This window comes from Callithrix jacchus, chromosome 20, assembly GCF_049354715.1.
Source record: "Callithrix jacchus isolate 240 chromosome 20, calJac240_pri, whole genome shotgun sequence".
Taxonomy (NCBI): Eukaryota; Metazoa; Chordata; class Mammalia; order Primates; family Cebidae; genus Callithrix; species Callithrix jacchus.
The window spans coordinates 19,620,554-19,646,391 of record NC_133521.1 but is presented as its reverse complement, the minus strand read 5'-3'; the positions used below and the strand labels follow the sequence as shown (position 1 = coordinate 19,646,391).

The window sequence follows — 25,838 nt, the reverse complement described above, 5'->3', positions numbered from 1 at the left end:
TTTAGCATTATTTCAAATAGAATTCTCAAATTAGTTTACAAATATATATATACTTATAAATGCACATATATAATATCTATAACAACATTAAAAATATGTACACTCTGTGAGTGTTTAGTCTACACCTATGTATCTACTATTTCCAGTTAACAGACACACTCCTAGTTAATGTAAACCTCATACTGACTTTATACAATATTTTTATTCCTCTAGCTATATAGAAACTGAAGCTAAGGAAGTAAAATGATTTGTTTGAAGTTACATGATGTTTAAATCACAAAGCTGGGATTGGGGTTGAGGACTGAATGACTTCAAAACCCATACTGTTTCTACCGTACAAGGATATTGAACTACATGACAAGTGAATCCAGGCAAAATGAAAGGAGGAAAGAAATGAATATGAATGATCTCCCAGGCTAACTGGTGGAGCACTCAGATCACAGGCAATGGCTCATTCAATGCCTTCTAATGTGTCTGTTGTTTTTTCCTCTTTATGCTTGAAATTGTCATGAAAGGTATGAATGGCAGAGTTCAATGGCAGTAATTAGCCACTTCAAATAAAAAGTGTGTAACATCTTAAATGAGACCTTTTGTAGCCATTTTTCCTCCCAAATCTTGTCATTAGCTCAGCACACCATAGATGCCAGTCTCCAACATGAGTCTACATAAAATTGCTGTTACTATTAAAGAGACTCATGTAGACTCACAAAAGAAATAATGGAATCTATTGAATCAAAATTATGAACCCTCTAATAGTGCCTCCTGTGACTGAGCACACTGCATTCTGCCTGTCTCTGTTGCACAGACAACAATTGTTTAAATGCTGGGTCGTTTGTGGGCATATGCTCCATCTGTCAGGTGTCACAGAAACCTGAGGATATAAAAAAGTCCTTCTACCTCCTAATGGTTTTCATCTGTTGGTGAATTCACGAGTTGACCCTTTAGAAAAATAGCTAACAAGGACACAGATCAGTGTGTTAATTTAGAAGGTGTTACAGGGACAGGAAGAAAAACTGTCTATAAATAAATCAGAAGACTTTGTAAAGGAATGTGAAGTATTGGAGATTAACGGGCTGCTGTCAGGCATACTTGGATTCAAATATCTGTTTTCCTATTTTTTTGTCTTGTGACTTAAGTTATCTTCCAGATGATCAAACTTAGTGAATGTTTATTCTATTTCATTCTTCCCATATTTGGACCATAGATTTTATTTTTTCACTTGTAAGGTAAATGTGTGTGTGTGTGTGTGTGTGTGTGTGCGCGCGCGCGTATATAGAACACCTTCTAAGTCCCAGACCAACATTTTATGATCTGCTTCTTATTAGCTTGTGTGGCTTGGAGGAGGTTATTTAAATACTACTCTGTATCTCAGATTTCTCACTGATCAAATGAGAAAAATAAAAACGACCTTGTGGTGATATAGGAAGGATGAAGTACTGTATGTAAAGCAATTTGAACAGTATGTGGTATATTTCTAATACATGTTTATTGCTCTCTTCTTTCTCCATCTTTTCTTTTCTCAGCTACTTTCTAACCTGATCCTGGTCAGAGTCACCTTTGAAATAATAACGTTAGAGACTTTGTTTTGCTTTGTTGTGTCCTGCTAAAAAAACGACTTCAGAAGTCAAAATCACTTACGGAGCAAATGGGTATTTACTATGAGCCTTGAATTTAACATTGTATAGCACACACTTCCTCAAAGCATTAGTACATTGTGCTCTTGCAGTAGAATGGCTCTAGTTTAAACTCCCCTTGAAATTCATGTTGCTTGATGCTCTGAAATGAGTGTGGAGTGATTCCTCTGTAATTATACATGATGCATTAATTATTTCCTAATGAATTCTAATGTAGAAAAGAAAAATAAAACGAATTATAATAGTACAGTCCTTCAGCTTCTCTAAAGTCATCAAAGTCACGTCTCTAACAAGTAAAAATAATTATTCTCCTCCTTCAGATAGCATCAATTTTGGTGAAAGGTGAGCCTTGTGCTTTTGAGCTCCTCAGTATGTTCTGTAATCATGTAGTATTCTATTGGGATTAATTCTTAACTGGGGTAAGGAGAAACAGTGAGTATCCTCATTGCCATTTGCTTCTCAGTGTTCTATTAAAACAACCACATCAAGAAAACAAAAACTTATTCGCTCTTCTTGTTTTATTTTGTCTTTTAATTTAATCAATGTGGCCACGTCTGATAGGCTTTTGACAGTGTCGCCACCCTGTGGCTTCACCTACTTTAATTGGACAGTGGCAGTTTTCAATTAGTGTTAAGCGTGGCTTCTTGGACTGCCTCAGCAATTTCCCTCACACATATATTGTAATTATGTGTGTACCGCAATGTGCGAGACTATAAACATATGCTATATGATTGAATAGGAGTGCTGTCAACACTTTATTTTAAAAGAGTATTAATTATGACTGAATAATAACATGGATGCTAATACAGAGTAACACCCTCTACCTGGTTGATATTTATATTACCAACTGCATCTCATTCTCAGAACAATGAATTTCAAAGTAAGGAACAATTAGCAACTCCATGGAAATCCTACATTAAGAGTGTCTTACAAATAATCCTCCTCAGGACTATTAACAGCTCTTTATTTAAATTATTTGTATTTATTGATTTATTCTGCCCAAGCAAGAGGAGATGCTAAAAATAGAAGGTTGAATTTTAGAACTGCAGTAACTAAAGATGACTACGTGCATAAGAAGGTTTTTAGTTCATTTAAGTATTTTTTAATAGAAACTAATATTCATTTCTCCTGATTATATTGTTCCATCAGTCACTGAGATGCTGTATATTTATGACTGCAATTTTGGGCACAATGCTCTTTAACCTTCACATGAGAACACACTGACAATGTCTAGCAAGGTTATTATTTTCAGCAACTTTCAGTAGTGAATATAGAGGTCAGAGGTGAGGAAGGAACTTTGTTATTAAATATCCTGTGTACCTGTGGATCTGGGTGAGCAGGTAACTGTGGCCTGATATTTAACTCTCTAAGAAAAATGGGAATCTATAAGTGAGAACGTGTGGTGATTCCCATTCTTCTTAGAGAGTTAAATATCAGGACACAGGGAAGGGAGCATCACACACTGAGGTCTGCGGAGGGGAAATAGGGGAGAGACAGAGGGGGATGGGGAGTTGGGGAGAGATAGCACGGGGAGAAATGCCAGATATAGGTGATGGGGAGGAAGGCAGCACATCACACTGCCATGTGTGTACCTATGCGACAATCTTGCATGTTCTTCACATGTACCCCCAAACCTAAAATGCAATAAAAAAAAGGAAAAAAATAAAGAAGAATGGGAATCTGCTATGGTCTCTAACAAGATGACGTGATGAGAACCTATACACTGCACACACAGTAGAAGTACTATAAAGAATTGTTAAATGATTGAGTATATTTCTACATAATTAAGTATTTTAGTATTCAGACATGAATGTTTAAAAATTCCTAAAAATGTTTGGGACCTAAAGTTGATAATTCACCAATGGAAACATTTTGAACCACTTATTAAAAATGACATTATCAAATAATATCATCCCACATCATGATTAAAACAAAACAACACAGCAACAACCACCACAGAATGGAATAACGTTTTGATCTCTAAGTCAGTGGTCCTCGTAATGTGGTGCTTGGGTCAACATTAGCATCACCCAGGAACTTTTTAGAAATGCAAGTTTCTTTTTTGTCCCATCCCAAAATTGTCAGAGAGGGCTCAATAATTTGTGTTTTCACTCATAATTATGATACTCATGATTCTCATGCTTGCAGAAGTTTACCCTGTTCTAAAGATATATATAATATATATATCTTATGCCTATCTTTATATGTATGTATGGATAAACATACAGATAATGTATTTATATGTATATGGATTAAATATATAGCTATATATGTATATATCTCCTGTAGCCATCTAGACTGCCAGGGCTTCATAATAACCTGAGGTATAATATTCACCTCAGGATATTTTGGGCAAGGAACTTGAATCTTCTAACTTTGCATTGTATATTTGAAATACAGTATTTCACTTGATATTCACAACAGTTCAAAGAGGGAGGAGTTTATTTTCTCATATCTAAAATTTCCATTAAATTAAAACAAATTTGACTTTCCTGTGGTCATACATTGAAGCTTTCAGACCCAGGTTTTGTGATGCCAGCCCTATCATATTTTCCCAAATGTTAGGCTGCTACTTGTATTGGTTATTAAAGGCAAAAATTATCAGTGCTGACATTGAGGACTAAAAAGATTGAGTGTGGGTGTGCATTATCAATTAATTTTAATTCAGATTTTTTTTAATATAAAAAAACACTTATAGACCTTGCCCAAGTGGTGGAATGTGAGGAGTTGAGTTTGGAATGAAGATATCTATGTTCTAATCCTCAAGGTATCTCATTTTCTTAATTGTGGGAAGAATCCCCCAGGGATTGTGGGATTGTGGGAAGGATCAAATGAAGCAACATTCAAGGCAGCATTGATACAGCTTCACATCATATATGAATTATTGGTAGAAACATGACACTGTTAATATAATTTATTACCTGTCAATAAGCTTTATAATTCAGTCCTCAACTGTTAGAAGATGGGCAATTATATTTTGTCAGACTGAATAAATTATTCAAATGGTATTAGTATAAGGAAAATGCAAATACTTAAGGTGATGGATATCCCAAGTACACTGAATTGTTCTTTACAAATTATATGAATTTATTAAATTATCACATGTACTCTGAACTATATTCATCTATTATCAATAAGAATAAAGTTTAAAATTACCCCACTCCTCCAAAATTGCATAAATATGTACATGATTTATAAATTTTAGAGTTTTAAAAAGACATTTATTTACATAATTGCTTGGATTTTAGATATTTTCCTTGTGAGTGAATTACATTTTACAGCTTCTGGATCAAAAAAGCTAGTCACAGCATTAGTTATAGGCATGACAAAGTGAAAAGTGCATCAGCATAGGACAATAGTGGGAGTGGTTATGAAAATATAATTCCCTCTCATCAATAGATCTCTAAAAATAACTTCCATAAAAAAGTTATTCACATGTGCATTATTTATTTACAAATTACACATAAAAATTGACATATCATTATCTAAAAACAGTAAAGTGAAACAAGCAGGATGCAGATTTTTATATAAAATACTGTCTCAGGGTAGCATAATTCTTTCTTTGCATGTCTTTTATATAAATAATAAACAGAGAGGCTGCCTCTGGGTGGATGTTTTACTTTGCCCTGTATGCTTATTTAATTTGCCCTGTATCGTACAGTAAACATAAATTCCTCATGTAATAATAAAAATATCTTAAGAAGGTGATTGCTTTTTACGCAGAATTTGCATGGAAAATATTTAGGGATGCATGCTGTTTATTTCCTTCAAGTGTACTACAGTATTGCTCCAGTAGACAGCTAATATTTGTTATCAAAGGCCTGGATTCTTTCTTTCCTATGATTAGGCAAGTCCTAAATTATGTGGGCTGTGTGCAGGCACTACAATAGAAATTAAGAGTTTATTTTATTTTCTGGACAACTTCAGCTACATATTTCATTTGTCTTTGAGGAGGTGGCTCAGATATCACAACCTCTATTTTTTTTTTTTCCCCAGATGTAGTCGTGCTTTGTCTCCCAGGCTGGAGTGCAGTGGCGCCATCTGTGCTCACTGCATCCTCCGCCTCCCGAGTTCAAACAGTTCTCCTGCCACAGGCTCCGGAGTAGCTGACATTACAGGCGCGCGCCATCATTCGCGGCTAATTACTGTATTTTTCAGTAGGTTGGGGTTTCACCATGTTGGCCAGGCTGGTCTCAATCTCCTGATCTCCTGATCCGCCCGCCTCGCCTCAGCCTCCCAATCCCTCACGCCTCAGTTGGGATTACAGGCGTGAGCCACTGCACCTGGCCCATGACCTCTAATTTTAAAATGCAATCTCAAAAATTTGGACTGGAAACATCCTTAGAGCACTGATTCAGAGAGAGTGTGGTGTGGTAAAGGCATAGAGGAGCTCCATCGCCTGCTCTGCCGCTAACCAATCATCAGAACTTGGGGAAGTTATTTAACCTCCGGAATCCTCATCAGTGCAACGGGCGTCATACTTAGCTCAGCAAAGCTATGTGATAATGAATACACAGAGTGACTGTGACCATGGGATTGAATTACAATTCTGCCACTTATTAACCATGTCATTTTAGGCAAAATATAATAGTGTATTCTGATCCCTTAGAAAAGTAAAAAATGTATATTATTTTATTGCTCATACTCACCAACTCTGCAATGTGTGTGGTTTGGATAAATAGTTTTCCATCCTCTATCTACTTTCCTAGCCAATCAAAGTACACAGAACACATTCAGTTAACTGTGATGATAATCATCGCTGTGATTTTCCTCACAGAGCTGTGTAAAATGGGATATTTTGTGGCAAAGTTACAAGTATAATGTGTAGCTCATCTTTTTAATAACTGCTGTTTCCCTTTATTTATTATTTATTCCTTTCTTCTTTTCTCCTTTTCACTCTCCAGCCTTCCACTCTACTTCGCTTCCTATTTCTTAAAATCTTGACATTCCAGACCAGCAGCCTATGTCTACAGTAGTAAATTTCATTTCGTTTTTAAAAAATAAACTTTGTCAATGCCGACCATCGTTGCTCAAGCCTGTAATTGTAATCCCAGCACTTTGGAAAGCCGAGGTGGTGGGTGGATCACCTGAGGTCAGGAGTTTGAGACCAGCCTTGCCAACATGGTGAAATTCTGTCTCTACTAAAAGTACAAAGTTAGCCAGACGTGGTGGTGGATGCGTGTAATCCCAGCTACCTGGGTGACTGAGACAGGAGAATAGCTCGAACCTGGGAGGTGGGGATTCCAATGAGCCAAGATCGAGCCACTGCACTCCAGCCTGGATGACAAGAGGGAGACTCTGCCTTAAAATAAAATAAAATAAATAATATGTAAATTAATTAAATTATGTAAACTTCGTTAAGATATAGTTATATTAATTTAGATAAATTGTTCTTAAATGTTTTTTGTTATAAGACCCCTTTATTCTCTTGAAACTTTTTGGAAACCTCACAACGCCTTGGTTTATGTGAATAATGTATATTAATGTTTGCCATATTAGAAATTCAAACAGAAAATTTAAAGATTTAAGAAAAAACATAAGAAACATATAAATGACATATTTTAATGAAAATAACTACATGTTTTCCAAGCGATAAATAGTGAGACAGGGATTTTTTTTAACATTAAAAAACTCAAAACTCTAATTTCTGGCTTAATAGAACACACTGGATTCTCATATTTATTTTGTCATTCAATCTGTTGCAATATGTTGTCTTCGTGGAATTATATAAAGAAAATTCAGCCTCACACAAATATGTACTTGGAAAAAGCATGGAGATTTTAATAAACTTTTCAGATAATTCTGGATTTGTTTTGATGCTACAGTAAAATCCCTGTAGTTTCGTAAAAGCTAATGGTATCATAGAATATGAAACTACAAAATGTTTGTGGTTTTTACATTAAATTTGCTCATTATCTCTTGGGCATTTTCTTTTTTGAGATAGGGTCTTCCTCTGTGACCCAGGGAAGACTGCAGTGGTGTCACACAGGTCACTAGAACCTCAGCTGCCGGAGCTCCAGTAACCCTCCCACCTCAGCTTCCTTAGTAATGCGGTAGCTGGGTCTACAAGTCTTGCCACCAAACCAGGCTAATTAGAAAAAAAAGTTGTTGGTCTCAAACTCCTGGGCTTAAGTGATCCTTCCACCTTAGCCTCCCAAAGTGCTGGGATCACCATGCTCTGCTTTTTTGCACTTTCAATGGTCCTTTTGCTGATTAATAATTTTCTGAAGTGTTGTATTTGGAAAATATTGGTTTACTGAGCTATGTAGAACTTCCAGATTTTATTATACAATATCAAAATATCATATCCTATAACATCAGCAATTTCACAGAAAAAATATTTAAGTATTTAGAAGTTTCTGTCTCACATGGACAGATCCAAATTTTCTGAAATTCTAATCTTTGCTAGAAAGCTCAAATTTTGACATAGGTAACTATGGTTGATTGTCTTTTAAAAAATAAGCTAGTTTTTATTTTTGATAAAATATCTGCTAAATACAGAAGTCAAAATAACTATAGTTTTGTTTTCAGTTTAATTTGTCAAGAAAATGAGGTTTTACAAATAAAGCAGTTAGTTCAGCTTACAAATGAAACAATCAGGTTATATTCTTGAGTAGACACTAATAGTACAGTATGTATTAGAAATGGTTTGTGTGTTCTCCCCATTCATTACAGAGCATTACAAATATAAGTGCATAGGGCTAAGAGTTAATAAAAATATCTTTTACTGCCTGATGAAAAGACACTCATGCGAAACTGTATTTTTTTTTTAAGTCTTGAGACTGAGTAATGAAGAGTTCTATGATTCCTAGTACAGTTGGTAGCATTGTGTTGATTAGCACTAAGGTGGCAGCAGTTGTACCCATCATCACATGCCCATCAGTACAAATGTCAGTAGAGAAAAAAAAAAGGCAAATAACTTTGACCTCCTGGATTCAGGGAAGAGTCTTAGAGATCCCCGGGTGTCTATGGACCATTCTGACTGAGTCCTGCTGCTCTTGCCACTCCTGTTTCTTCCAGGGCTCAGGTCTAAGGTCCTGACAGAGGTAGCTCCTCTAGGTGTAGGAAATATCTTCTCAACCACCTTACAGCTTCACTTCTTGCCAGAATTGCTCAGGACCCTGTGGAAAGAAGGTTCACTGTGTGCTATGTACCACTTCAGTTCACTGCATCTTGGGCTGTACTTTACTCCTTGCCTGGGTCTGGTGAGATAGAATGTTCACATACATAACAACCTACATAATGTGAATTTATTACTTACAGACAGGCGGCAAGGGACAACAGAAGCCTAAGATTCATGATGAGCCTATCTCCAAGGCTTAGGAATAATGCACAGCGTGGATGAAGTCTCATCTGTGCATGCCCTATTTGTACTGCTACTAAGGGACCTCAGAAAAAAGTCTGCTTTAGGATTTATGGCCTGAGGCACAGGGCACACTGGGCCCAAGTACTAAAGGACAACTTGTTTGCAGGAGAAACAGGAACAGATCCCAGGCTGACCAGTTATTCCATATCTCAGGATGTTGCATTCCCATAACATTCTACAGTTTAAGAGTAATTGTACAGGAGAGAAATCAGGGAGAACTGAGTTACTTCAAGGACATCCAGAGAATTGTCCTGCACCCTGGAGAAAATGACCAGCTGCTTTTTAAAAAACCTAACCTATAGATGATTAAAACTCAGCCAGCAGGAATACAGCAGCATTCCATCCTCTCTCTCCAGTTCTCTCCTCCTGCTCCCAGCTTGCAAGGTTGCAAGGACTCACACACACACACACACACACACACACACACACATTTGTGCAATGCTGAAATGCATCAAGCATTTATCCTAGCACAAGGTCACTTTCAAAGCACCCTCAGTTCTCACATACAAAAATAATTGAAAATCAGTTTATTTCTTTAATGTCAGCACTTCATAATACGACAAAGTGAAGTCTACATACTAATCATTTAAAGAAATCTTTAGAATCTGAGTCTCCCACTGGTGTCTCTGACAGTCTTTTACATTAATAACATGTCCCCCAATATTTTTCCTCTTCTCAAATGCACCAGTACTGAAAGTAAAAAACTAATACGGCAGAAAGCAAATGTTCTCTCCTAACTCCTGCCCATGTGAGCCTTTTGCCACTTTTATTCCGTTTCCCTTCCATATTCATTAGTTTCTGTGTTAGTTGTGCTCACAACTTTTCATTGCAAATGCAAGTAGCATATCTAATCAATACAAAGTAGTTTAAAGAGACCACATAATTTAATAGTGGCCTGAGATCACCAGGCCAAACACAACACTTTAAATACTCAGAGTGAATGAAGAAGTTGTGAGTGCATATATCCACCTATGTTTTTCTATCTCAAATATATAGAAAAACTGGAGGAAGAAATGAGAAAGAGTTAAGCTTTTTCCTATATTCAGAATTACACATTGAACATCTATTATGTACCGAATCAGTGACATTATATATTGATATTGTTGAATGTGCAAAGAAAGTTTTAATCTGTATATTTGTTAATCGGCCGTATTAATATATGATCATTGGAATAGATATTTCCGATTAACAGTGTCTGATTTTTAAAGTACAGCTAGTAACTCTTCATCTTGTCATTGTTTTCTGCAAATGCCCTGCCCCCCACATTTCTACCTCTATCTTCTAGGTTTGCTAGGTTTCCCAAAGCTTGTTCTTCTTGAAAGGGAAAGTTCTGTTTACTTCTCACTCACCTCAATCCTTAGCCTCCTCTTCACAGGGGAGTACAGGGACTTCAGACCCTGTGGTGTTAATGTTAATTTGGTATCACAGGTTTCCAGAGGTTATTAGATACAGGACTCTGTTTTCCACTTCCTGCCACAGCACTGAAAACTCTTACCTTGGCTTTAACTTCACAAGACTACTATTGAGCAGGGAACGTGTAAAATGTATCTTTAAAAAGAGAACACTAGACACATAGTTTTGTAAACAATGGAGTCCTTAGTTTCAGGTGCTTTTATCTTTTTTGTCCCATACTTGGTTCTAGTGCACAGCATTGAAACAATAAAACAAGCATGGGCTTGAGAAGCAAATCGACTTGGGTTTGAATCATTTTTTGTTTCTATCATTTGCGACATGTAATATTGAGCAAAAAATTACATCTCAAATCTTCAGTTTCTGTAATATGTAAAATGAGAATTTTGTATATGCCTCATAGGGTTGTAATAATTAAGTGAAATAATATACAATTAATATATCTAGGATAGGGATGCACAATTAATATTTTTAAAGAAACGGTGGAAGAATTATGCAAATAAGTTCTTTTCTGTGTCTGAGTAGCTGTGATGGCAGTAGATTTTCTGAGTATTTATGGTGGTATAATGAAAACAATGTAGTCATGCAAACAAGAAGGATGTGTCCAAATACAGGCTATTTGAGCTGGAAAACATCTAAAAAGTAATTTAGTACACCTTCTCTTATTTTACAAAGGAAGAAAGGTACAATTAGAAAGGATACAAGGTTTGCCCAAAGTCACTAGCTACTTAATATGTGAACATATCAACACATCAACAATTCTATTACTTATATTAATTGAAAATAGTGTATTGGCTGTCTGTTGTTGCTGGGACTAATTATTACATATCTAGTGGCTTAAAATAAAACAAATGTATTATCTTATAATTCTGTCAGTCAGAAACTCACACAGGTCTCAAAAGTGTGTCTGACTGGGCTGCTTTTCCTTCTGGAGCCTTTGGGGAAAATCTGGATCCTTGCTCTATCCCTTCTTGGTTAGACCCCACGCATTTCTTGGTTAGTGGCACCATTCTTGCATTGTGAAAGTCAGGAAGGCTGCATCTCACTCACTATTCTGCAATTAAATCTTCCTCTGACTATAAGAGAAAACTTTTCTTATAAGGATCTGTGTGATTAGATTGGGTTTACCTGGATAATCCAGGGGAAAAAAAAAAAAACACAAAAAAACACCTCCGTATATCAAGGTGCTTAATTTAGTCACACCCACAAAATCTCTTTTGACAGGTAAAGCACATATTTACAGGTTGTGGAAATTAGGGAATAGATATCATTCCATCTACCACACCTGGAATCATATGTATGCATAGTATCACTGCAAACTGCAGCCATCATTTTGCATCTGTAAGGTATTCATTGATAATTAGCTGGTATGCTTTAGGAAGATGTATGAGCTTGCTTGGGTTGCTTTACCAAAATGCCACAGACTGGGTGGCTTGAGCAACAGGAATTTATTTTCCCATGGTGTGGGAGGCTAGAAGTCCAAGATCAAGGTTTCAGCAGGTTTGTTATTTTCTGAGCCTTCTCTCCTTGGTTTGTGATGGCTGCCTTCTCTCTGTGTCTTGACACGGTCTTTCCTCTGTGAACTCACATCCCTGCACTCTCTATATGGGTCCAAATTACCTCTTCTTATAAAAACAGCACTCAGATTGGATGAAGACCCTAACAGCCTTATTTTAATGTAATCACTTTTATTTAAAGGGCCTATCTCCAAATTCAGTTACGTTATGAGTTATTGGGATTTATGGCTTCAACATATGGATTTCAATGAAAAATAATCTAGCCTATAACAGTAGGCTTGAAATGATTATTTTTGTTTTTTATTAGAAATGGAACAAAATACTCTATTTTCATAAAATATTGTTATTAATGTAGGAGTTATACATATTTCCAACAGATCTGTTTATCTGTGAACAATCTTTTAGTGCCAAATAGTAAGAGGGCATCTTTGGTTTTCAGGTTTCGTTAGAAGTTTTGTTTGGTTTTTAATTTTCAGCCAAGTTTCAAGTTTGTTTGTGGAATGGAGAAAGGAGAAACCTACAAATGCACACACACACAAAGAAACACACCACCCACTTTTCAGCAGTGCAGGCTATGTTATTAATGTCTAATTCTAATGATCTGATGGCAGGCTAGGCTCCACTTCCAAGTCAGCATAATAGTCATTTTTCAGTATCCATGAAACGGTGGTTCCAGGATTCTCCAAGGATTCCAAAATCCACCAATACTCAAATTACTTATATACACTGGCATAGGATTTGAATATAACCTGTATACAGTCTCCTGTATATTTTAAAAAATGTAGACTACAAATTGAGCATTCCCAATTGAAAATCTGAAATCCATAATCTTCCAAACTGAAAGTTTTTGATTACCAACATGATGCCACCAGTAGAAAATTTGACAGCTGACCTCATGTGACTGGCACACAAAATTATTAAAATTATTGTATAAAATACCTTCAGGCTGTATGCATAATGTGTATATGAAACATGAATGAATTTTGTGTTCAGATTTGAGTCTCATCCCCAAGATATCTCATTATGTCTATGCAAATTGTTAAAATTAAAAAAAAAATCCAAAATCTGAAACACTTCTCTTCCCAAGCATTTAGCATAAGGGATATTCAACCTGTACTTACTGTACCCAATAGGATAAAAATGCTATGTAAATAATTGTTACACTGCATTAAAAAATTAAATATTAGTTTTTATTGCTGTGTTTTAATATTTTTAATTATTATTTTAATATTTTCTATTTGTGGTTGTTTCAATACATGAATGCAGGACCCACAGATATGGAAGTCCAACTCTACAGGGGTAATGATATTTGAGAGAGTAATTTTGTAAAAAAGCTTTTGTGTACATATTATTTGTACAATAATTTGAGAAGATTTTGCCCTTATTAATAGCATTAGAACAAGAAGAAATTAATATTAATAAATGTAAGTGACTTGCCCAAGATCATATCTGGTCATTGTAATTCAACCTAGGTCTTTTGATTTTCACTTATCTAAAAGGTAGGATGTTTGAAAATTTCTTTATTTAGTCATGGTCTCATTCTCTCTTTCATCCACCGGTACATTCTTCAGTAAAACTATCTGTCTATCCATTATCTTTATCTCAATTACCTTAACTATCTGATTAGCCCTTCACCTATCCATCCATCAACCCATTCATTTATTCATTGAGCAGCCATGACTGAAATTTGAAAATATGATGATTTCTGTGAAGCAGGAACTTTGATCACAAACTTCTGCATTCTTCCAAAGCTTTAAATGAGACAGTTTATTGCTCAAGAAGTAGGAGTAAGAAACACAGCTAAGTTAATATCAGACATTTTGACACAGAATGAAAACATGATGGGCTATTGTCACACTCCTATTTTATAGCCCAAATGAAACTCCACATTTGTGTATGTCTTTTTTTTTTTAACTTCAGTTGCAGTGCTCTTTCAAGTTCATAGCATTTTGATTGCCCCATACTCCCTTTATAAATATGAAATTTCATGGTAGATGGCTGCTATTTGGTTATCCACTGTGTTCCTTCCCACCGTGCTATTGTTATTTATTTGAAACAAGATGCATCCTATATTGCAAGTGCTTGCAATTACTGTATCAGAAATCTATCTCATATTTTTAGCTTCTATTAGTACTCTTGTTAATCAAGCTTTTTGAAACATAAAGAGCATTGATATATTCTCTCAGGATTTCATATTTTTTGACAGTACAATCTAATGTTCCACTGTGATTCCCTCTTTTGAATATTTTCTAAGTATCTGTTATATCAGTGTTAAATATCCATATCTTTGTAAGATCCACTTCTTTTGTTTGGCTGATGAACCTGGCTGTGTTTTTTTCAGTCTTATTCTTACTTACATCATCTGTTACTTCACTGGGTGTTTCTTTTCATAAAACTTCTCCTTTTTTAAAGAATGGATGGATATCTGTATTCATATCTATATACATTTCCATATCTCTATCCATCTGCCTATCAATAGAGGTAAAGAGAGAGAGGTGGGAGTTTAGAAAATTCATAAAGAGATATTGTGTTGCTCAAGCCTATAATCACAGCACTTTGGGAGGCTGAGGCAGGTGGATCACAAGGTCAAGAGATTGAGACTGTCCTGGTCAACATGGTGAAACCCCATCTCAACTAAAAATACAAAAAAAAACATTAGCTGGGCATGGTGGCACATTCCTGTAATCCCAGCTACTCAGGAGGCTGAGGCAGGAGAATTGCTTGAACCCAGAAGGCGGAGGTTGTGGTGAGCCGAGATTGTGCCATTGCACTCCAGCCTGGGCAACAAGAGTGAAACTCTGTCTCAAAAAAAAAAAAAAAAAAAAAAAAAAAAAGCGATAACTGTGTTGATGAAAATCAAATATGCACCAAAACTCTTTATAGAGGAATTTCTTGTAATTAAACTTGAACTTCCAATGCCTATGCCTGCTTTAGCGCAAAATGAGGAGTAATGCCCTGTGACAGAATAATTTGTTAGTTTTTCCCCAAATCTATATTTAACAATAAACACTGTGGTTCTTGCAGCCTACCCACTCACCAGTGCATCTATTGGTTTATTCATTCATTTATTTAAAACACGTAATGTGCATTGATACATAAATGGAAGGATGGCTGAGAATCTCATTTAGTTAGTCATCATTTTATTACGATTCCCTTCATCCATGCATTCTCCAATAACACCACTCATCCACCCATGTTCTTCCTCTTAATTCCCTTATCAATCAATTTATTAATTCATCTAACCATCCATCCATCCATCCATCCACTCCGAGTTATTCAGCTACGTCTGTTTTCAGTAATTGACCCTCAATTACTATTCACTCTCACTCTTGCTCACTCACATATTTATTCACTTACCCAATGCACATCGACCACCTTCTTCCCATGTTTAGGCTTATGGTTATTAAGTAAACTAGAAGTAAAGCCTTCCAGATATATTTTTATATCATTGCTTATTGAATGGGTGAATGAGTACCAAACATGTATTTACTAAGTAACTTGCCCAATGTAAGAGGTTAAGCTCAGATTGCATCCAGATAATTTAACTCAAGAAGTTAGTTACATTCTTATTCTTACTACAAATCAATGTTGTGTGGTGAATTCTAACCCAGAATATGTTGATAGGTATACATTTCTTGGAAAGTAATTCCAGGTTAGGCAGACTCATCACTATATTTCCTAAATTTAATGCCCATAAGAGCTCACCCTTTATGTCTTTCTATTTGAATATCATCATTTCTGGTACATATTATGCCTTTAACAGTATTATCTATTATCTAACATTAATAATAGCAAGAACTCTAAAGGATTGGTACTGTTATTAAAATATCTTGCGAATAAGAAAACTAGTCTTGGGGAGAGGCTAAGTAAATTTCTCAGTATCTTTGTTCCAATCTAGCTCTATTTCTTATCAGAATCTTATTCTAGATCTCATAGTATGAACACTTTTACATCTTTGGTTGTCTTAGAGAATCATATTGATTTCTACACCCATAAGGTTTAATATTTTAATCAGACTATTATCAGTATACATAAGAAAATCTGTATCCAACGAAGTGATTTCTGTTGCCTTTTTTGTGTGCTTGCTTGCTTAAATATTGGAATTTCCAATACAGAATGCAAAAGAAAAGAGAAACTCTAAGAATACAGAATTTGAACATTCTTGTTGTATTTTTAAGATCTTTTTAAAAAATTAAGTGGGCATATTTAAGTGATTTTATTTTCTGACATAATTACAAAATTAATCAATCTAACTCTCCTTTCTCTGAATCTTATCAACAAGGTTTCATTCGTGTGTGGCTCTTATATATAAAAAAAAATTTGCTCATCATAAAGACATATTTCAGGCTCTTAAAAATTATATTAAAAATACATTTACAAATGAGATTTGTTAACTTTATTGGAATCTAGTTACAAGCAACAGATTTGTTACAGGGCTGACACATCTTGTTTCCAAACCTGTAAAGCTGTGGTCCAGACTGAAGGTAGTAGAAAATTTGCCAAGGCCATGAACACTGGTTTGGGAATTCTGGGAAAAAGCTTGCCAGCCTCTTCCTGTCAAATATTCTCTTTGCATTTCTATTAGCTGAGTTTCTGAGTACACTGCCTTTCTATTTCTAGGTTTATTCTATTTCAAAATTTTACAGGACAGATTGGTTTACAGAAGGTGCCTAGAACATGTGGTTTCATACACATGGCTTCTAAATGTATATATTACTTTTCTGTTGCCATTCAGGAGCGAAGTACAGAGGCTTCTCTATTCTGTCTACTCCTCCTCTAGGGAATCAGAAGTTATTCAGACTAACTATTCATGCTTTCCTGAGGGTCTTTATAAAATTATGCTAAAGTATGTGAGTTCGGAATCAGGCTCAATGGATTACATCTGGTTCTGTCACCTAAGGCATTCATCCATGTAAAATCACTGACAAGGTCTAGGGCATTGAGATAGGTCTTATGCAGACAAAAAGTTAGTCTTTAATGAACATTTAATATGTGCCAAGTACCATGCTTGTTTTCAGGTATAGTGATAAATAATGAACGTAGAGGGCTTGCCCTTGTTGGAACGTACTTATTTAAAAGAGTAGCATGAGCAGTGTATTCCATTTTTTGACTCCTTTCCAGGTGTCCACAGCCAAAAACAGCAGTTCACTTGGACTTGCATTCAATTTTCTATTTCTCTGGGCACCAGTCCCCATGGCCAGGTCAAGCTGTTCAACGCTCACACCGGCAGCTGACACAGAGTGCAAGGAATGCATCTTTGAGATATCAAATGCTACACATTTGCCTGCCATAAAACATTAATTTTTTTCTTTATTTTTATTACTATTATTTTTTTATAAAGCAGAGCTTGTTTCCAGCGTAGAATACTGTGTTTTTTTTTTTTTCTTAATTGATCAAGGGTTATTTCTCGCTTAGCCTTTCACTTTGTAAGACAAATTTAAGGGTACTTTGGTACCCTTGAGAATTACAAGAGAATTACCTTGAGAACTATTTTTTTTATTTCACAGAAATAGTGTTTCCTTAGACTATGTGATCGTGAAGGTCATTGCATATTCCCAACGTAATTTTAACTAAAATTTTGGGGTGTTCATATGCTTATCGCCTAGCTTTAATTTTATGATGTAATTTGCTTCTGCAGCTTGTTAGGAATGGAAGGAATGAATGAAAGATAACTATATTTGGTTTATTTAGATTGACTGTCGCAGTAAAACATTTCAGCATATAAAGGCATTTTTCAAGTGATGTGGTGCAGTCTGAAGCCTCCCTCCTCCCACTCCATCTTCCACCATCACCTGATGTTTTATTCAGCTCCAAAGCATCAATCACAAGTGGGAGGTCAGTTCTCCCTGAAAACAATGATGGGACCTCACTGTTTCTTGAATGGAGCAGTTCACGTTTGACCTGAATTCTTATGTGAGATGTTCTGTAGTATGCAAGAAGGCTGAATGGAAGTTAATGTGAGTGAATTTCAAGTCTTACTCCTGATATTTTTGGTAGCAGTTCAGAACCATGCAAAGAAGTCTTCAGCTCCTCTCTTTCTTTCTACTCTCTGCCCTTTCACTGTCCTGATAGCCTAAACACTTGTCTGCTCTAGACTGAAGTCCTATATGGTCATCATTTTGCTGACTTAGGACAAAAACTAATAACAAGTCAAAGTCCCTGGTCCCATCTTTGATATTGAATGGCTCTGAGTTAAGGATTATAATTTATTCACTGATAGATTGATAGGCAGCAGCCCAGTTTCTCTGTCTCTCTTCCTGACAGGCATCGTACTAGATTTGGAGAAAATAATGCTAAGATGTAATTTGATTCAAGAGTGCTAAGCTTGCTTTCCTCTCTAAGGGTGAGCAGATTCATGAAAAATTGGAATCAGTATATGACAGAGATTCATGTTGCAGTGATCTCTGTTAACGCTTTGAGTTCTAAAAGATGTAGATTTTCTCTTCAGCAACTTTTTTGTTTCTTTTTTATTTCTCCCTCTAACCTCCACTGCCTTCCCATCCCCTCCCCTCCCCTCCTCTCTGCAAAAGGGTCTCACTGTGTCACCTAGGTTGGAAGGCAGTCACGCAATCATGGTTCATTGCAGCCTTGACACCTAGGTTCAAGTGATTTTCCCAACTTAGCCTCCTGGGTAGCTGGGATTAAAGGTGTATACCACCATGTCTGGCTAATATATATATACATTTTTTAGATACAGGGTCTCACTTAGTGCCCAGGCTTGTCTCGAACTCCGGTGCTCAAGCAGTCTGCCCACCTCAGCTTTTCTAAGGGCTGGGGTTACAGACAGTAACCACCATGCCTGGGCCTTAGGTACTTGGAGAAACTTTCCCATGATGTCCTTCTCAATAGAATGAAACTTCAAAATTAGCTTTGATGTCACAGCTGCCTGATTTTCAGATGTGGAAATAGTTTCTCCTGTAATTTACTCAGTCCCAATCCTCATCTTTTTCTAGAGGAAGAGGTAGGCAGGGTGGCCCAGTCTGATCTTCTCTGGTAACTGAGTCATAGTTTGGTATTAAAATAGCTACTCACAAAGGAGAATTTATCTTCTCCTGGTTCTGTTTTTCTACGATTACTTTAGGCTCCTGGAGAATCCTGTGTGAGAGAATGAAAAAGTAATTTGCATTATTTTTTCACAATCAGTATGTACAACCTTGAGAAGGATATGAATGATATTGCAGACCAGGGTTCTTACTCTGATTTTGAAAGCAGTGATGTCTGTGTACAAGATACTTGGCATCTATTATCCATTGTTCATCCGTTACCCATCTGTCTATCACTACCCATCTTTTCTTCCATCAGCCCCTTTAAAATACCTTAATTCCTATGTTGAAGGCTAAATTTGAATACATCCTTGAGGAAAATTCAAGGGCTTTACATTTATTGTAGGTAAGATTTTAGGGCCCTGGGCCTAACTTTTCTACATTCCTTTGTCTTGTTCTTTAAACCATTGTTTTGAAAATAAATGAAAAAATGTCCTTTCTTTCCATTTCTTTATATTCACTTTACTACACAAATATTTACTGAGGATTCCAACAATAAGCCAGACACCTTGCTAGGCAGAGGAAATATAAAGGACAATGAAATGCAACTGCTTCTTCCCATGAAACTTTTATAGTAAAAACTTGTCTTTAATTGGACGGTGTTATGCCAATATATGGAAGATGATGAGGGTGTAATGGTGCTGATACTCACAATTCAGCTCAATTTTGTAGCAATCCTTTTAGGATTCCTGAAATTAAAGGCTTACTGTGAATGACTAGGATTATTCATTGCACACTTGATACTCTCTGCTTCTCCAACCAGGCTGCAGTGGGTGGCCAGAGGGCTTGGGGATTCATCTGGTTGTAAATGTGACAGATCCTGGAAGTTGGGCTGGCCTTGAGAATCTTAATTAAAGCATCCTGGAGAACTGGTGTCTCTATATTTTTTCTGACCTCCCCTTTCTCTTTGCTTCTGTAATGTTTGCTTGTAAGCACACACAAACCACTGCAATATATTACAGCAAAACTATTATCATGTTAGACTCCCGTTTGAAACCATTTATTTTTGGTCTCTTGCCACATTTATAGTTAAATCTAAACCCTGTATCTTGGTTTCACAACTCTGTATAATGTGGTCCCTGTCATGCTTTCTTATTCTCATTTCTTATTACCTTTCTTTTCCTCAGTTTCTTGCTCTATTAGTTTATCTCCCATACCATGCCCTCTCTTATATCTGGATTTTTCACCCACAATATTACCTGTGCTTGGCACACATTTTCTCCAATGTTGAGATCTGAAGTTTTGTTTTGTTTCTTTTTTTATTTTTTCAAGATGGAGTCTTGCTCTGTCACCCAGGCTGGCGTGCAATGACACAATGTCGGCTCATTGTAACCTCCACCTCCTGGGTTTAAGTGGTTCTCCTGCCTCTGAAGTTTGAATCATTACTTCTTTGGGGTGGACTCCCTGTCGCTCCACACTCCATTTTCTGAGTTAAGTAAAATTTCTGTATGCTCTCACAGCCCCCAGTTCCTTTCTTAGCATAGCTCTTAGAGCGTGCATTATAATCCAGAAATGGACTCCAAAACTTGTGTCATTAAGTTTACTACTGGCAGATTATAAACTCTCTGGAAAAGTTCCATGGAAATCTTTGAATCTCAATCATCTTGTTGGTAAAATGAAGAAATGGTCTCTAGTTTGCTATGAGAATAACATTATATTTATAAACATAAAATGTTTACCAGATAGTCACTGCATTAATAATAATCATAATTAAATATATCAATTATAAATGTTAACAGTATATTAATATATAATTTATTAATAATAGTAATATGTTAATGGCTCTATTTCCCCTAAATTTTCTGTTTCTGTCTCCCACAAAACTATGATATTTTGAGAGCAGAGAACATGTCTGTGTTTTTTATTATTCTACCTCCATCCCTAAGACAGAGAAAAGCATGGGGTTTATTGAGTGAATGGATGAGATCTTGTTATACCACAGCCAGCTGAATGGGTCCTAGCCTCCCAGGCAGGATTGCATGTGATTCTGATCCTGCTCTGATTAGCAGAAGCAGCCCTTGGAAGAGATGGAACTCATTCCTCTAGATCAACCTTCCCCAGGCTTTTTGTCTTACACAAAAGCAGGGACCAGTTTTGTGGAAGACAATTTTTCTGCAGACTGGAAAAGGTGAGAGGTTGGTTTCCAGATGAAACTAATTCACCTCAGCCCATCAGGCATCAGATTCTCATAAGGAGCATGCAACCTAGACCCCTTGCATGCACAGTTCACAATAGCGTTCCTGCTCCTATAAGAATCTAATGCCACCATTGATCTGACAAAGGGTTCTCGGGTGGATATGTTGACAGGGCAGTGTTGTTGCATTTAAGTGAACAAGGTATAACACACTTATGTGAAGACCAACAGAGAAAACAGTGGCTTTTAACCATGTATCCCCTCATATTTTACATGAATGTTTCACATGACAAATTCTTAGCTCATTTTATGTTTGTAAAAAATGAGAATTGATTCACATAGTCCTTATCACACAGGTAGTGACCCATAAAATGTAGCTAATCATAATAACTTTAAACAAATATATCAATGAGTTGAAAATAACACATATATTTTTGTATTTTTCTCTGAACTTTTTTATCATTCTAAAAGCATTTTGGTTTATACTAAACAGTCCAGAGCATTTTTTAAGGTGCTAATGTTAGCTAACCAACTGCCACGAGGCCCTGACCAGAATTAGTCCATGGCCTAGAAGTTGGGGACCCCTGTTCTTGATGATGCGCATTATGTGAACATTCAGTGCATTTGGGATATCTTTGGCTCCGTAGTCTCAGAGAAAGGGTTCTTAGGTGGGCTACATTGACAGGGTAGTGTTGTTACACTTAAGTGAACAGGGTCTGACACACTTACGTAAAGACCAACAGAAAAAGCTGCACCTTGTAATTATGTATCCTGAATACTTCAGAAGCCCAGACCTGTAGTCTCAGGTGACTTTGCTACAGTCTTTTCTTATATTACCAAGTTGGTTACCAGAACAAGTCATGTGCAAAAGTATGTACATGCCTGTGTTTGTATATATGACACAAATAATAGGATGAAATAAATGAATATATATATATATATATATATGCAAACAATATTCTGTTCTGAGATTATCATTGGCCCCAGGATCCAGATTTTAGTTGGATAAGCTAAAAGTGAAATTTCTGAAAGAAAGAGAAAGTATATACTGTTTATTAAGGTTTTTCTTTTATTTCCTCTATTTTTCTTCAAAGTGGTATACGTTAAAAGCATTTTTTGAATGGAGTCTTGATAATTTGCTTTCACTTATGTTGGAACTGGGATTATCACAATGTTTTCAGATAGTTGCATATGACTGAACATGATATGAAGTAAAAATGCACACTTAATAGTGTCTCTTCTCTGTTTTAATAATTTTCAGATAGATTAATGTCTCAGATTCTAAAATCAGTTCTGCAGGGTAGAGTCTTTATCCCCATATTCTAGGCAAAGTAACTGAAACACAAATGAATGAGTAAATTTCTCCAGTTTGTGTAGTTAGAGAAGCCAGAATCTTAGCTTTGTTGTTTTGTTCTTTCAAAGACCTAAGCTTTTTTAACCTCAGTTACTTCCCTTAGTTAATTTTAAACACAAGGGATTATCAAAACATAACATTGTAATACCAATAAATAACCAAAGGCTTGGTGAATTGAAGAAAATATGGCACAAATAAGTTTTAACATAAATAGTAATGACACCAAATACAATAGTTTAGTTGTTAATTAGCAAAATGTTGTGGACAAAAATGATACATACTGATCCCTACTGTGTCTCAAGAACTCCTTGTATGTGAATGGAAACTTCCATGAATTATATATTATTCAAATTTTTTAATAAAAATGCTAATGGAAATGTTAAAATGTACATAAATTAAAATAATCATAAATTAGGATTAATATCATATTAATGAATTATAATCCCACATTCATTAAGATAAAGTGGCATTTCAATATTTGTTCATGTTAATACATTTAATACAGTAAATGAAAGGGATACATTTTGAGATTCAATAAATATTGGATGTAATCTTATGCTTCAACTTTAAAAAATATTCAAAAGTAAAGTTGGAGATCTAGATGCGTTTGGAATCTTTGTTGCTATTTTATGTCTTTTTTATAAGCCTTTCTTTTCACTTAGTAAAGGACTAAATACAATTTAAGGTGGTGAAGAAAGCAAAGAGGCTGTTCAGAATAAAAAGGATCCCAAGAGAACACAGCATCTTTTGAATTTCTAGGAGTTTCTTTCCACAAGACAGTTTTTCTTTTTTAGAACAAATATTTGAAATCTCAAATGGAACCAAATTGGCAGTTAAGTAACTGAGTTAAACTGAAAATATGTACATTAAAGTAGTACATTGCAATGGACTTTTCTTTTAAAAATTTAACCCCCCCCAAATACATGCTATTGCTTTATTTTATTTTAGTTTTTTTTTAAACAGGAGTTAACGTATTATAGTATAAAGGAGAAACATCATGTATAATATCAGAACTTGAGAGAAAATTGTCAGAAAGTTAAAGCCAAGGATTCTATTTTCCCTAGTACCTACCAAAATGTTTTAGGCACAGTATTTGCCTGACACACAAATTCAGTAAATATTTGTTGCTATGACCCAAAATGGACTTCGGTTCATGGTGAAAAGTTGTCATTTTTCTGGAGAAGTTCCATTTCTAGTAAATGTACTCCCATATTCTGGCCTCAGTGTTCTTCTCTATAAAATGTGAATGATTTTCCTGGACTAGATGAACTGCCAGAACTAAAGAAAAAAAAAAAACAACCCTTCAGAAATATAATATCTAAATATCAGTCAATATATTAGAATTACTTTTGTTTGTATGAATATCACAGGCAGATCTAAGTTGAACTCTGGATCTACCACACTTGAGTCTGTCAAATGTGAACCTTGGAGAGGTAATTATGGGCCTTGCTCAGCATCAGTTTTCTCATGTTTCACATGAAATATTCTTAACCAATTTTTAATAAAACCAACTTTTAATAAAAAAAATGATTATATGAGAAGTGATTCACCTAGGCCTTCGCATACAGATGGTGACCCATAAAAGGTGACTAATCATAATTATTTAAATACATATAATAAATTGAAAATAACACATATATTTTTGTATTTTTCTCCTTAATCTTTTTATCATTCTAAAAGTATGTTGTTTTATACTAAACAGACGAGTAGTTTTTAAGGACTGTTCTAACTTATTATATGAATTTCATTATATTTTATTCTTAATTGATATCCACAGAGCTGCATACACTTTGTACCAATACTATTAGCAGAAATTGATGATGTTATATAAAAAGAACCAACTTAATATTCAAAATGGAGGTAGTTAAAAAAATAAATTTTCAGATTGCTCCGTCACTAACTAATGCCATTTTTCATTTTTAGCTACACACAGACCTGGATCCTGGGAGCAAAAAAATCAAGTATATCCTATCAGGTGATGGAGCTGGGACCATCTTTCAAATAAATGATGTAACTGGAGATATTCATGCTATAAAAAGACTTGACCGAGAGGAAAAGGCTGAGTATACCCTAACAGCTCAGGCAGTGGACTGGGAGACAAGCAAACCTCTGGAGCCTCCTTCTGAATTTATTATTAAAGTTCAAGACATCAACGACAACGCACCAGAGTTTCTTAATGGGCCCTATCATGCTACTGTGCCAGAAATGTCCGTTTTGGGTATGTATGCATCCAATTTCACAGAACTGTTAAAAGTCATCTTTAAAATAGCTCCTGGCATCCGGGATCGTGTGTTGCTGAATAAAAGACATTTATTACCACCTTATCTCTAATTTGCATTTCCAAATCCCCCTTTTTGGCCTAAGTTTCACAGCTCAGTAGCTTTAGTCCCTTAGTAATAGGAGCTGACAGAAGAGCAGTTTTATTAAAATATCTCTCCTTACACGACAATAATTCAATAGGCTGAATTTGTATTCCTCTCATAGACTTGTAGTTTGAGTATTGTTACTGAGGCGGATTTATCAAGATTTGTTCTAACATGCCAAGATAATCCTGTTGATATTTGCTTGGTGTTTAATTATTTGTTTGTGTATATTCACATGCAGATGCAGCACATAGAGAAACAGAAAATTGTCTAGGTGTGTCGTCAGCCAGATATTAGATTGCTCTGGTGGGTCGTGTCTAGGGTGGATTAGGCAATCACCATTTCCAAGGGGCTCTGTATTTGTGTCCATATTAACAACATTTTTAGGAGCAACTGATAGTACCATTGACCCATTGTCAATTTTCTGAGCCATTTTAGAATCCATTACACTTTACAGAGCAATTGGTATTTGGAACATGATTTAATTCTTGTTTCTCATTCTTTGGTTCTGCTTATCTATCCATAAATCCTGGCCTTGATGATAAGAAACTCCTCACCCCAGACTTTATATAGTAAAGGATTTTAGAGCTCTTCCTTGTATGTCAAATCAGTAGGCAGAATCTAAAATTCAAAGTATAAGATTACAAAAGCCATTTTTAATGTATAATATATATCCAAGTTTGTTTCAAATTGCATTTAAGATAGCCTTATGATGAGACAAATAAACACAGGTAGAGAGATAAATTGAAGGCCAGAAGTCAATAAATACCGACATGTATATTCATCATTTAAAGTACCCAATTTTAACCTTAAATAAACTAAGAGAAAAAATTAAAAAAAAATTGATAAATAACCCAGTTCATAAGTTTTATAAAATTAAATTGCTCAAAAATATTAAAAATTCATAAAGATATGAACACCAGAAAGAAGTATACAGATATATTGTGTCTTCAGTAACATTTTCACTGTAGATACAAATAAAGGCAAAGTATTGATTATGGTTTTCAAAGCTAAATT

At 35.5% G+C, this 25,838-nt stretch overlaps 1 protein-coding gene across 5 annotated transcripts in view; it reads left to right on the top strand.

Moving 5' to 3' along the window:
- Positions 1 to 25,838, top strand: part of CDH8 (cadherin 8) — a 394,777-nt gene that overhangs the window by 119,145 nt on the left and 249,794 nt on the right. For all 5 annotated transcript variants that reach the window (XM_008985982.5, XM_035282357.3, XM_078358200.1 and 2 more), the window contains one exon: positions 24,382 to 24,676. In XM_008985982.5, the coding sequence (XP_008984230.2) occupies positions 24,382 to 24,676 (295 nt within the window). The remainder of the gene's footprint in view (positions 1 to 24,381; positions 24,677 to 25,838) is intronic.